Source organism: Cryptomeria japonica, chromosome 8 (assembly GCF_030272615.1).
Source record: "Cryptomeria japonica chromosome 8, Sugi_1.0, whole genome shotgun sequence".
Taxonomy (NCBI): domain Eukaryota; kingdom Viridiplantae; phylum Streptophyta; class Pinopsida; order Cupressales; family Cupressaceae; genus Cryptomeria; species Cryptomeria japonica.
The window spans coordinates 506,313,915-506,328,806 of NC_081412.1; the positions used below are offsets into that span (position 1 = coordinate 506,313,915).

The 14,892-nt window shown below is 36.5% G+C and overlaps 1 protein-coding gene across 13 annotated transcripts in view; it reads right to left on the reverse strand.

Moving 5' to 3' along the window:
• The window catches only part of LOC131071141 (uncharacterized), a 74,768-nt gene extending 61,332 nt beyond the window's left edge, over nt 1-13,436 (reverse strand). For 6 of the 13 annotated variants that reach the window (XR_009112473.2, XR_009112470.2, XR_009112472.2 and 3 more), the window contains exon 1: nt 13,048-13,434. Coding sequence is in view for 4 of the 13 variants with exons in the window: in XM_058006852.2 (XP_057862835.2) it covers nt 13,048-13,233 (186 nt within the window). In the remaining 9 variants the exon portion in view is untranslated. Of the gene's footprint in view, nt 1-13,047 lie in introns of all 13 variants that reach the window. The other 7 variants (XR_009112476.2, XR_009112474.2, XR_009112475.2 and 4 more) reach the window with 2 other exon arrangements.
• Between the last annotated feature and the right edge of the window lie 1,456 nt (nt 13,437-14,892).

Here is a 14,892-nt window from a genome sequence, read left to right on the forward strand (position 1 = left end):
CACACACAGAACAACCATATGATCGGTTTTGACCAAAGTTCCCAGACTCAGACTCGGCTCGGACTCGGCAGTGCCGACTCGACTCGTGACTCGGCTATGACTCGGCAACGACTCGGCAATGACTCGGCAAAATTAAAAAAACCTTGAAATTAAGAGATTTTTAACAATTTAAAACTTGTTTCATGCACCCATTATTGAATAAAGCCCAATTATAATGTGTGCTAGCTTGTTATGCCATGAAAGGCATGCTGGTAGAGTATCTACTTGTTTGGGGCTTCTGTTTAGTATTTTCTTTGGCCAAATTGAAATTTTGGGAGCACCAACATGAGACATCATGAACATCTTCACTTGGAAACTGTAAGGAATGCTTGTGTATGGTAGTATTAAATAGTGTGCTTTTTGAACTTAGGTTTTACCTTGGGACTATAGTTGACCTTGGTCTTTCTTGGACCTCTTAGTTTTTAGGCTATATATATGTTGGATGGAAGGGGGAATTGTGAGGCCAGAAGGGTTTGAAATATGCTCCTCAGAGACATGTCCCTTGCCAAAAATAACCTTGTGCCCCATGGGGGGATTTATTGGGATGTGGGGATAGGTAGGAAATATCCCCAACTCACCCCCTTTTTTCAAAATTTTAAGAAACATCCCTGTTGTGAGGTACTCACACATTGCCCCATTGCAAATGAAGACCCCCACTTTTTGCTTTCTAGGGTTAGCTCTTTTAGTTTTGTTGTTGGTCATTTTAGTGTCTTAGCCTTTGCATTGAAGGGATTGAGTTTCTCAAAGGTCATCAAATCAGGTGGATTTCCTCAAGGTGGAGTGAAGGAGGTTAGGTCAGTTGAGTGATTAGGGGCTATTTAGATCATTCCTAGGGTTTTTGTGTACTATCTGGTCACGCTTCAAGTTGCTAAATCAAACCTTGGTTGAATGCATAGTGTCCTCCTAGGTCCCATCCCTTACATCAAGGTCAGAGTGAACTCGCCTTAAAAGTCTGGAATGTCATCCTGATCCTGAAATGGCCTGAAATTTGACTAAGTCTGGAAATTTGAAGGATCCTCCAAAAACTAGATTTTGCATTATAACTCATGGAGGTCCGAAACCACTCTCAAACATCCTGACAATATATATGGAATATAACTTTCTCTTTCTTATACTTGAATGTTATATTCCATATATGAATCCTCGCGAAGATACTAACTTGTCAAACAAGTCAAAACATTGACCTGTGGTGGCCGAGTTTTGGAGCTTGGACTCGGCGAGTTTTGCCATAACTCGCCTGACTCGCGAGTCAGGCGAGTTATGGTCAAAACTCGCCGAGTCCGAGTCCCGAGTCAGCAAAACTCGCCGAGCTTGGCTCGACTCGCCAACTCGGCGAACTCGCCTGACTTGCGGCGAGTTTGGGAACTCTGGTTTTGACATTTTAAAAATCAGCATCCTCATATCGCTCTTCTCTTCAAAGCAGAACTAAAGAAGTTACTGGACGTGGGATTCATCAAACCTGTAGCATATCCTCAGTGGGTATCAAACATCGTTCCTATTTCCAAACCAGATAAAAGTATCAAAATATGCACAGACTTCAGAGATCTTAATAATGCATGTCCAAAGGATGACTTTCTTTTGCCTAACATTGACATCATTGTGGATTTAACTGCTGGACACTCCATGTTTTCTCTAATGGATGGTTTCTCCGGATACAATCAGATTAAAATAGCACCTGAAGATCAAGAAAAGACAGCTTTCACATGTCCATGGGGTACTTTCCGTTGGAACGTCGTGCCTTTTGGACTAAAGAACGCAAGTGCTACATATCAGAGAACTATGACAACGATATTCCATGACATGATGCATACATTCATGGAAGATTATGTGCATGACATATTGGCCAAATCATACAACAGAGAAGACCATATAGGAATACTGGAAAAGATCTTTGACCAGTTAGAACAGTATAAGCTACAGCTCAATCCCAAGAAATGTGCCTTTGGTGTTACTTTCAGCAAGCTATTGGGATACATTGTTTCAGCTAGGGGTATCGAAGTAGATCCAGCTAAGGTCAAAGCAATCATGGAAATGGCATCTCCCCGAAATATCAGTCAACTCATATCACTCCAAGGAAGACTACAGTCAATCAGAAGATTTGTTGCTCAGCTAGTAGATAAATGCGAACCATTTACTCATCTATTGCACAAAAATGTTAATTTCAAGTGGGACCATCAATGTGAGGACGCATTCAATAAGATCAAGGCCTATCTCATGCAACCACCCGTCCTAATGTCACCAATTCCAGGAAAGCCATTGTTACTATATGTATCAACCACCGAAGTATCATTAGGAGTTCTGCTTGCACAACAAGATAATGAAGGAAAAGAACGAGCCATCTACTACATCAGCAGAACATTAGTGGGATACGAGATCAACTATTCACCAACAAAAAAAGCATGCTTGGTGGTAGTTTTTGCTTCTCAAAAATTAAGACACTATCTACTATCTCACTCCATCAAGTTGATTGCTAAAATCGATCCATTGAAGTATTTGCTCAGCAAGGTGACATTGATAGGAAGACTAGCAAAATGGGTCATGATCCTAAGCGAGTTTGATATTGAATATGTAGACAGAAAAGCTATCAAGGGTCAAGTCATTGCCGACCAACTAGCAGAGGCACCACTTCAAGATGATTGTCCTTTACATGTTGAATTCCTCGATGCTGATATCCTAACGGTCACCACAAAAACATGGCAATTGTACTTTGACGGTTCATATACACAGCATGGATCAAGAGCAAGCATTTTATTCATCACACCACAAGGTCATACAATTCCAAAGGCATACAAATTAAGCTTTCCATGCACCAATAACATAGCAGAATATGAAGCTTTGGTCACAGGAATAAAGATGGCCATAGAATGGAACATTACACAACTTCAGGTCTTCAAAGACTCTAAGCTCATCATCAATCAAATCAATGACAAGTATCAAACAAAGGATGAAAAACTAATGCCTTATAAGAAGATGGTTGATGATGTCAAGAAATACTTTGTCGAAATAACTTTTCAGCAGATTCCGAGGAATAACAACAAAGCAACAGACGCCATGGAAACACTTGCTTCTCTATTGCAGACACAGGAAAATCAAGAGCGTTACGAATTCCTGGTGGAAGAGTTGTTTTACCCTGCACATAATTGTCCTAATTCCCAAACTATCTGTCACCTTGTTGGGCATGATTCCTCTCGCTATGGCCAAACTTACACATACCTGAAAGATAATATCCTCCCTCCTGACTTGTCAAAGAACCAAAAGAGAAACTTTATTCGCCAATCCTCCCATTATACTCTTGTCGCGGATACCCTTTTTAAACGAGATTTCGACGATACTCTTTTAAGATGTCTCGAGCAAGAAGAATCTGAGAAGGCCTTAAATGAAGTCCATAATGGCATTTGTGGCACTCATTCAAGTGGTCTTACCCTTTCGAAAAAACTCATACGCTTGGGCTATTATTGACCAACTATGGAACGAGATTCTTTTCAAATAGCTAAAACATGCAAACAATGTCAGATCCATGGGAATTTGATTCATGCACCAGCACAAGAACTTCATGCTTTGGCAACATCTTGGCCTTTCTGCCAATGGGGTCTTGATCTAGTAGGAAAGATAAATCCTCCTTCATCCAATGGTCACAAATTCATCCTTGTAGCTACAAAATATTTTACAAAATGGATTGAGGCAATACCTCTCATCAATATCACAAGAAAACAAATTGCTGCATTTATCTTTAACTACATCATATGTCGCTATGGCATACCCATGACCATTATCACTGATAATGATAATGGGCGACCATTCAAGAACTAGGATGTACAAGAGCTATGTGAGAAATTCAAGATCCAACACAGATTCTCCACACCCTACTATACACAAGGGAATGGACAAGCAGAAGCATCAAACAAAAACTATTCTGAAAATCTTCAAAAAGACAATGAATGATGCTGGTAGAGATTGGTATATTCAATTGAACCCTGCTCTATGGACCTACCGTACCAGTATCCGCACACCAACTGGGGCCACACCTTTCTCTCTTATCTATGGATCAGAAGCAATACTGCCAATAGAAGTAGAGATACCTTCTCTCAAGTATCATTAAAAGACCTTATCCCAGATGAAGAACGAGTATCTAAATTGCAGGAGTTAGAATTGATCCATGAACGACGACAAAATGTCTTTGATCATTTAAAGGTATATCAGCAAAGAATATGCCGAAATTATAATCACAAGGTCAAACCACAAGCTTTTCAAGTTGGTGAACTAGTACTAAAAGAAAATCCACGCAACCAGGCAGATCGAGAAAAGAAAGGGAAGTTTGAACCAAACTGGTTGGGTCCATTTGTGGTCACAGCAATATTTGGATCAGGAACATATCAACTATCAACACAGGACAAGGATCTGCTCGAAGAATCCATCAATAGCATGCATTTGAAAAAGTTTTATGTCTAAAAAAGCAAAAAAATCAGAAGCAGTGAAAAAGTAGAAAAAATCCAAAAATAGTAAAAAAAAGGGAAAAATCAAAAACAGTGAACAAGCAGAAAAATGAAAAACAGTGAAAAAGCAGAAAAATCAAAAAACAATGGAAAATCAAAAAATACAAAAACAGCGAAAACAGAGAAAAAAAAATCAAATATGAGAAAAAGTGCAATAAAAAACAGATGGTGAAAACCTGGCAACAGGCGCTATCTATCAGCTAGCTCTTCCATCTATTAGTTCATGCATCCTTCTGCTTGCATTCATTTTCCATCAGCGCCATTCATATCCATAATAAAGCCTTTGTACATACGCAGGCATCATAGCTAGTTTCTCACCATGGTTTGGATCATTGGGTATATCATAATGAATTTGTTTCTAGGCTTGGTCCAAAATCCTGCACCTAGCTGGGGGCAAAATTTTCGATCATTTTAAGCTTAATCAAACAGGTAGAACAATAGTTAGGCAGCTCTTGTCAAGCGAAAACTGAGACACATCCAACCTTGAACACGAGATCAAATTGTCATCCATCAACCTATCACATGTCAGTCTAAGCACATCACACACTTTTCGATGGATGATATCTTTTGGATAATGCTTTTAACACTTGGGTTCAACTTTTATATCTTGATTGTCGCTATCATGATTTCTGAGTGCCTCCAGGATGTCTCTGACTAGAGGAACAAGGAACATGATATTTTTCTTGTCTGTTGTCTGTAAATTACTCATTAATATGTGCAAATTTGTCTCAAGACATGATCATCGGAGTATCATTGAAGACATTTTCAATTTGAGTATAGAAATGGTTAATACTGCCTGTTTTACGCAAGCAACACTCAGGTCATCTTGGTTTAATTATATCTCGATGCTTGTGCTAACTTGCAATATCAAAATCCAAGAAAGAAGTGCTCAAGTCATCATGGTTTAATTATACCATCGATGTTTGCACTCACTTCCCACATTTTAAAAAGCTCAATGATGACAAAATGCAATAACCCAGTGATTGGTCCAATCGTAGCTTTGCATTTCATTTGCAATTGCATTTGCATTTAGCTTGCATTTCATTCTTGCATGGGATCACAAAAGCTCATCTTATCCAAGGCCAAATCTATCACAGGAATCATCAATGTATTATCATAGGTGTATACACAATCAGAATGATGACTCATCTCTCTCCAGAGGTTATCAACCCAACGCGAATCTTACGCTCCTCCCTCAAATATGCCCACATCGGCATATCTGAATCTTCCTGCAACATGATATCAACAAACGGTCAGTTCTTTATCCAATCAATCTTATCAATTCTATCAATTTCTCTCATCTGATCTATTCTATCATGTCTTATATAGATGTATCTTTCCTGGAACCAGATGTTCTGATCAACTCTTATACAGGATATATCGTTCCTGAAACCAGACACTTTGATCATCTTTGTCTTATACAAGAGGTGTCATTCCTGAAACCAGACTAAATCTCGATCTTATTAATCTAATCAATCTTGTCGAATTCAATCAAACTTTATGAATCATCACATCAAGAATCACATCATCGTGATTGAAGAACTCGCACTTTCATCAATCCATGTTGCAGACATCAAATCATTTCTAATCAAGAAATCAATTTTGCAAAGATTCAACCACTCCACAAGTCAATTACCTCAATTGATCTCCCGAGGGGGCATCATCATACCGCATTTTATCGATCAATGTCTGGGGCATCCTATCGAACCAATATCTTCATCAAAATGAGATCATTCTTTGAATCAACATGTCATCACACCTCGCTTCAAAGAGAGGCAAAATGTATACACCTAAAAATGGTCTGAAGATATTTAATTAAATAAGCAATTATTTAATTAATCCCCCTTCCCAATTTAATTGAATTCATTAGCAATTTGATTAAATTCTTGCATTCATCTAACTTATTAATAAATCTAAGGATTTATTAAATAGGTTCATTTCAATAGTCCCCTTTGATTAATTTGCCAAATTAATTAATCCTCCCCCATCTAATTCATTTCTTCTAATCCCCTAATTAATTAAAAAAAATCAATTTATGAGTTGTTGAAAGTTAATTAGCCTTTTCCTATTATTTGAATTTTTAAATTCAAATTAACCACATGCCTCCTAACTTCTAACCACCTAACCTAACCATCCCCTAACCTAACCCATTCCACCTAACCTTGGTTTAACTAACCCTATCTTACTTGCACATCCTAACCTCCTATGGGTTGGATATCCCCTCCTTGAGACACATGGCACTTTGGCCACATGTCTCCTCTCTTGCACACTTGTGCCCTCTTATGAGCAAGGCTCCTTGACACTTGTCACCACAGAGATGACAAGTGTCCCTCCCTCCAACCTCTTCTCCAACCTCCTCCAATTTCACCCTTGATATCTTCAGACTCAATCTCGATCGTTGATTCCTGCCACCTCACCCCTGGCCTTGGAAATCCTATAAATATCCCCCATTTTGGAGCACAAAGGATCCCATCTCATATCAATTTAGGCATTGTTACTATAGGCATATCCATTTTAGCATATCATTTAAGCATTGTTATTATAGGCAATTGCATCTTAGATCTAGCTTAATTTGATCGTTTTCTAGCATAATTGTTGAATCCTGTAGCTTAATCAATCTCTATTCTAGCTTAATTGCATCATCATCATTTTAAATCTTCCGTCTAGGTGTAGTCAAGTCACTGGGATTGCTTATCCAGATCTGAGAGCAAATCCACACTCGCATCTCTTAGGAGGCGATAGGTTGCTTTGTCATGGTTTATCTTTCGTTTAATTTCAATTTGATAATCATGCTTGTAATGATCTATTGAGTGTTTGTGTTGCAGCTGCAGGTACCCTACTTCACACACACGACACTTACTATAGGGACTTTCCATCTAGCAGTTTGTTTCTAATGTCATATATAAAAGTTAAAACACATCTAAAGCCTAAAGTCAAATATGCTCCATTTCACATTCATAGTAAATGTAAAATAAAATTACTAGAAATCGTCAGTTCTAAAAGGATTCATTGTGGTTCGTAGAAGTAGATTTAAAGAAAGTTTGTTAAGTAACTCAAAATCTAATTTATTTGCTTTGAGTAACCCTAATCTAACTTGCAACATAAAAACGCTCTAAATAATGATTCATTAACAGATAATTTAGCAGTCTATTTAAGTAGCTTATGGTCAGCATTAACACATTTAATTAGCAGTCCTTTCATAGGTTACTGCAGGAAATTACTTAATTCTTTACAAGAGTTTTGAAGACAAATTGTCAGCATGTGCCGTAAGGTTTTTGTACCATTACAACTAATCCACACCACAGATTAATACTGATCAATAAAATATAATATTTATTCTAGAACATGTATACTGGGAATCAGAGAGTGGATCATGGGGTAATCTAGAATAATGTGCTTTTATTCACATATGTGCATGCTATATAGTATGTACAATGTAGTTAAGACATCAAATATGGAAAAATCTGTGATAAGCATGTAAGATGGAAATGCTCAATTAAGCGTAATATAATGAAAAATTTACAAAAGTTGCTGAGCTTGCCTCCCAAATATCTAAGGCTCTAAGCATGTACATCATATATGTACAAGAACTCAGGAATTTAATTTTAGGTGTTAAGTCAGAAATTGCATACTTTTTTTTGAATTGAATATCAGTTACAAATATCTTGCTCATACGAGCCTCAACATTAGACCAATACAATCTCCTTACGAGCAAACACATTAGAAATCACCTATGGAAGACCAAGAGTCGCTACTAGGAAATCCATTTTTACTTAGAAACCACCTCCTATGGAAAACCAAGAGTCACAAATAAGAATTACATTTTAGATGTCCCTGTGGGGAATTGAACTTGGGTCTCCACAATGAGAACCCAATATTTTAACTAATTAAGCTCAACCTCTTGGACAAAATATCATACTTAACAATTTCTACTCTATGTATTGCACTCAGTTTAATAACCACAAAACAATGTGCTAAGGTTTGGAAGAGCTGCTTCTGGATTAGATTGTGTGGTAATTTTTTGCATCAATGTTTCGGATCATGCTCTATGATCCATCATCAAGATGAATAAGTGCTAGCAGAGAACAAAATGAGTGAGTAGTAGACTAGACCAACTTAAAAAGAGGAGAGAGGAAATGAAGGTGACAAAAGGAATGAGGTAAGAGGGAGAAAATAGTAAATAAAAATACCCCCTAGAGAGATTATTGATTAAATGGATGAAAGAACGTGCTCAGGTGTTATCTTAACCTCCCTCAGAAATTTTCCCTGTAATACAAATGCCAAGCAACCCCTTTTTCTGTTCCTGACCAATTTATTGTAATTTTACGGGTCTACCTCAACTCAGATGCCACTGTGTTTGCATTTGAATTCTTGAAACTCAAACCATATGCCATTACATAATCTGACTTCCCTAGCTTTTCTACTTTTCCAAATGGTTCACCAGTTCTAATTCTATTGAATCTTTTTTCTATTAATCCTCCCCTTCTACCCATTGATGGTAATCAAATTTCATCAGTCTTATCACATTCATTCTCTCTTACAGCTCTAGCTCTTCTGCCATTTTTTCTTTACAGATTCTATACTATATTCCACTTTGCTCACAGCCAGCTCTTTTCTTAAAGCTTGAAGCAGCATCTTCTTTGCCATTTTAAAACAGCATCCTAGCCTTCTGAGTATCACAGATTTCTTCACCATATCTATTGTTTTCTTTCTGTAGTGTCCTCATTTCCTATTTATGTCCTATAATCTTCCCACATAGTTACTTATTCTCTGCAGCTTCTTTATATGTTTTTGAAGCTTCTTCTATTAGTGTCAACAATAACTTCTCCTTAGATTCAATTCAGTAACTTCACTTGTAGCCTAAGTTACCGGTTCTCCTGAAAATGCACCAGGTCCGGGTCCTGGTTCGGCCCAGGTTCAACCTGGGTTCCGGTCCTTCCCAGGTGGTCAGGTTCCCTGTAGGACCCATAGGGAACCCAGCCACCTGGGAAGGACCCGGGTGGAACCCAGGTCGAACCCAGGAGGACCAGTGTGAACCCAGGCCCATGGGTTCCCAAAAACGGGGCCCAAGGGTCAAAAAAACAATTTTTGAAAAAAAAAAAAAGACTTTTTAAAATAGTTTTTAAACAATAAAACCCTAGTTCGCCCCTTTATGACTTTTTAAAAAAGACTTGAAACTTGAATATTATCTCTTTTGCAAATTATGAATATGATATTAGACTTTAGTTATTAGTTTACTGATTACATTTGCGATATATGAATATTTATTGGCATTGGCAATTATGGATTTATCATTTATCATTTATGTATGGAAAGTCACATTGTATATTTTATTTTTGTATGGATTGTATATATTGAACATGTATATAATATATGTGTATATATATATAATTAATATATATGTGTGCGTGTGTGTGTGTGTACGGACGAACCCGTACCTGTACCCAAGATTTTTTTTTTTTGCCAAATCCGCAAATCCGTACCCGAACCGGTAACTTAGCTTGTAGCCTTGGCATTTCAATTTTATATTGCCTCCAATATCCTTTTTCTAATCCAAACACATATTACTGCACACTATAGAAAGCTTCCTAGGTTTTTGTTGCTTTTTGCAAATATAAATTTATTATTCCTCGCACAGAGTACATTAGAATACTATCACACTTTATTTTCTTCTATCTAACTACACATAGGGTTAAAATATATCACACAGGGACCTGAGAGAAGCAGACTCCCTAACAGATCCAGCTACAAGTACAGGTTGTTGTTTCTCTTTCTATTCTGTTTGGATTTCTGCATGCACCACAGATTTCTGTTCTATGTCAACAGTTGATTTCTGCAAGCTGAGGCATATCTTCTCTGAAAATCTTAAGGCAATATATACAAGGATGTGACCTCAATTGTTCAGTCTCTACTACAAAAACAGAGGCATCTTCTGTTCCTGAACTCTGTAAGACTCTAATTTCTGGTTCTCCGGTCTGGACAGCTTCTTCTTGAGCTTCAACTTTATCAAACTTCGAATCAAGGACGTTCTCTTCACCTTCTCTTATCGTTTAAGAATTTTCCTTTCCTTGCCTACTTTTATTCTAAAACAGTTTCTTTGCAGTGAAGCAAAACTTAAGTACTAGATGAGACTCTTTTCAGCATAATTGCTTTTCTTTTCCTTTCTCAAAAGAATGTTATCTGAATTTTTTAGTTGAATTAGGACAAATTAGATAGGACTAAGAGAACAAATAATCATTTCTGCTCTTCATTAGATAACCTTGAAGCTGAAAGCAATTAACCTGCAAACATTATGGCTCAACCATACTGTATACATATAACTTGAGTATGTTCATGTGGAATAGTAGTAAAGAGGGTTAGCTCTATTGGGAATGATCCAAGTATAATTCCCTTGGTGGGCATAAAATAGTAGTTTAACTGTCCCAACATCAAAGTAGTGTTTTTCAATTCAAGAAAAGAATTGTGAATATCAATGTAAATAATGTTTTTCTATCCAGAAAATTATTTGTCACATCTTATAGAACATTCGATCTTATGATCCTATTGATCCTAAAGGATCTCACATGGACGTTAACTGAAACAATCATTTAATTTAATTAAAGTGTTCACTATGCATGAAACCCCAAAAAAACTTTGTGCAAAGTCGATTTAGCTATTATCATGATTAAAATTTCTGTGCAAAGTGTCCCTCAGCTCAAATCCAGTATTTAAGAAAAACAGCTGCTTCTATGCATCTATTGTCTACAATGACTTGTGCTTAAGTGCTAGATTCTATTTCAATCTGACTAATTTATCTGAAAAAAATAAATTGTGGATTTTACCCATGTGTTTTTAAGTCATGACAAGACCTACATGAGTAGTCATTTACTCTAATGACAATTTTTTTCATGTATGTTGTTAAATTTTAAACTCAAATTGTTCTAGGTAAATTATCTAGGCACCCTAAGTCTGGGCTACCAATCAAACTTGAAGTTAAGACAAGGGAAACGCTTACCTATCAGATCACAGCCAAAGCAGATGCCAGTAAGGACTCGGCTACTATTCAAACTCAACTTATAATTATAAAGCTAGAAGAAAAATGAATTTTGGAATCTTGGATCATGGCCTAGCCAATCACCAATTAGACCTATAAGACCCCTCCAGGAGATTCTTTCCATTTACCTAATATGATTTCCAAATTTTGTAACTCTGAGTTTTGACCTCGTGACCAACATTGAAAGAAAACAATGCATTGCCACCCCTTACTCAAAGTACCTAATCAATAAGCCTCTAAGCTTAAGAAATGGTGCAGGTACTCGTCCTTTAACATAAATATAAGCCTCACTGTATTGCAGTAGGTGTTCTGAACAAACTGCATAGAAGCTCTTGAAGCTTTTGTCCAACACCTAGTGTGAGATATCTCATTTATCTTTAGGGAAACAAAGTTTGCAGAGAAAGCATGGACTTAATAAGCCAATTTACTAAAGCTTTGAAATTTCCAAAGGTAAAACATTTCATTATACATATATGGAGCCAAATGTGTTTTATCCTCTTTAATTGCCAACATCTATGGTCTAACTTCTAGAACCCTCTTCGGGAGTTTTGATCTATTGATAGGTTATCCTCCTTAAGGTCCAATATTTTGGGTCTAACTTCAAAACACCTCTTCATAAATTTAGATCTATTCACAAGCATGCAAATTGTGGTCTCTTTTAAATAAAGTCTAGCTGCAAATGGGCTTTTGATCTGCTGGTGAAGTTGAATGGTTCTGATCAAGTCTTGTAGAGTGCAAGACCCCAACATCACAAGGGATGAAACCAAGATCATGCCCCAAACAAATTTGTTTGAATGGGTACCCTCCTTGGCTTTCAGTCAAAGATGTTTCAATCTAAGGCTTGTGCTCCCATATCAGATTACTAAAATGATCTTGTGGATGATACAAAATCCTCCATCAAAACAAATAAATAAATTCATCCTAATTATTTTGCGTTACAGACTAAACATGGTAGAAACAAAAACCTAACAACTGGAATACTAACTTAGGCTATTTGTCAAACACAACGAGCTCAAGTAGCAAATCATCAGGGTTTTCAAAGTTAAACCAATGTTAAAATCTCCAAGAGAAATGTTACATGTTTATATGTACAAATGTGAAATGTTTAATGAATAAATTACCACGACCGAGACATGCTAAATGTTTATTTGGTTACCGACCATGTACAATTCTGAGTCCTACATATCCCACTGGTCAAGGAGAATAAAATCGAAGAGACCCTAACCGAAGCCAAATGACACCCGGGACGGAGAACTTACTAGAATTTTATATGAAAAAATTGAAAGAAAAACTAAGGGTATTCAACAACAGAGAGCCAAAATTGTAAAATACCTAAATTAGAAAAATCCTGCAATTGTCCTGCATCTAAGGTCCACCTAGAACTTCAGACCCATTATTAGATGTGAATTTCGCAGTCCAGGGTTCAATTTTAAGAGCAATTTGGCTCAAAGCAAAGAAATATAAAGAACAGATCCGTCTTACCACAGAATGAACGAGGTGTACGATTGTCCAGGCCATTCCGGCGGTACAGGAGAAGAACGAGAGCACGATAAGCCATGAGAAGAAAAGGATGAGAATATATGTCGTCCACACCCCGGGGTACTGAAACCACGATGTATTCTTATTCAAATCCACCGGCAGCACTGCCTCCACGTACAGATTCTTCATTATTTGCAAATCCTCAGCGATCTCACTGGGTTTCACTGCATAAAATTGCTTCAATTCAAGGCGATACAATGGGAATTACTTCTATAATATTTCAGCGTTGTCTCAGCGCCAACATAGAACAATACAGAGTCTTTGTCTAATGGAGGTCCGTTATGGGTAAACCAGGTCATGCGGTCGAAACCTGATATTTTGAGAATTAAAAGCGTGATGGGTAGTCGTGTGGGGTAGTGTGTTTGACAGGGACTCCTGTCTTCGTTTAATTAATTAATTCATAATTAATAATAATAATAATAATATTTGACTCCACGAGCTAAGGCAAGTCGCATCAGTTTCCCCTTGGGGAATTATATTCCTAAGCTAGACGGTTTTTTGCCTTTTTTTTTTTTTTTTTAAATTACTTTTTACATGATTCTCTTTTTTGGATTGTATTTATTTTAAATCGAGTGAACATTTTAATGGCAAACCGACAGATATAACATTGATGGGAAATTGTTTATTCTTAGAAAGCAGACAAATCTTAGTACGGAGAGAGGGATCAACTTGTCATATCAAGTTAGTTTATTGATTCACAAGAGTATAACCAATGAGATTGCTGTATGTGTTTTTAGATTTGATTGGTTAGTGTTTTTTACATTAACGTTTCGGATCAATCTGAATGTTTTTTGCATCAACATTTGGGATCAAATTCTGTAATACATCATAGGATGATAAAAAACATTCACATTTTTCTCATCTTGAGTGGCTTTTGCATCATTGGAATGATAAGATTTATTTATTAAAGTAGATTTCTATAATCTATGAGATTATTGTATGTGTTTTTAGATTTGATTCGTTAGTGTTTTTTACATTAACATTTCGGACAATATTTTGTGATTCAAGAATATGAGTGTTTTTTACATCAACGTTTTGGATCACACTCTGTAATACATCATAGGATGATAAGAAACACTCACGTTCTTATCATCCTAGGTGGCTTTTACATCATCGGGATGATAAGAATGTGAGTGTTTCTTATCATCTCTCACATTCTTATCATCTTGAGTGTTTTTTGCATCATTGGTATGATAAGAACACGATAAGAATGTAAGTGTTTATTATCATCAGGATGATAAGAACATGAGTGTTTATTATCATCCTAATGATGGATCATGGAGTGTGATCTGAAATGTTGATGTAAAAAATACTCACGTTCTTATCATCCCGTCGATGGATCATGGAGTGTGATCTGAAATGTTGATGTAAAAAATACTCACGTTCTTATCATCTTGTCGATGGATCACGGAGTGTGATCTGAAACATTGATGCAAAAAACACTCATGCAATCAAATCCAGAAGAACGTACAAGCAAAATTATTCTTACTTAATTTTATATTTAAATTGAAGGGAGGGAAGGGAAGGGAACATTTATAGTTTATAATATTAAGTAATTTATTTTTAGGGTTTATAGATGGTTTATAGTACATGGGACTATTTCATAGTAGTATTAAAATTGAAAATGGATCAGTAGAGAAAGTTTTTAAATTTATAAAAAAAAAATGTGACTCAAAGTAATAACAAAAGACGTTGTTGTATTTAATTTTGTTGTTCATTAGTTTGTGTATTTAGTGGAGATAAATATTGTGAAATAGTAACTATTTTTGGTCAATCAAGACAATATAA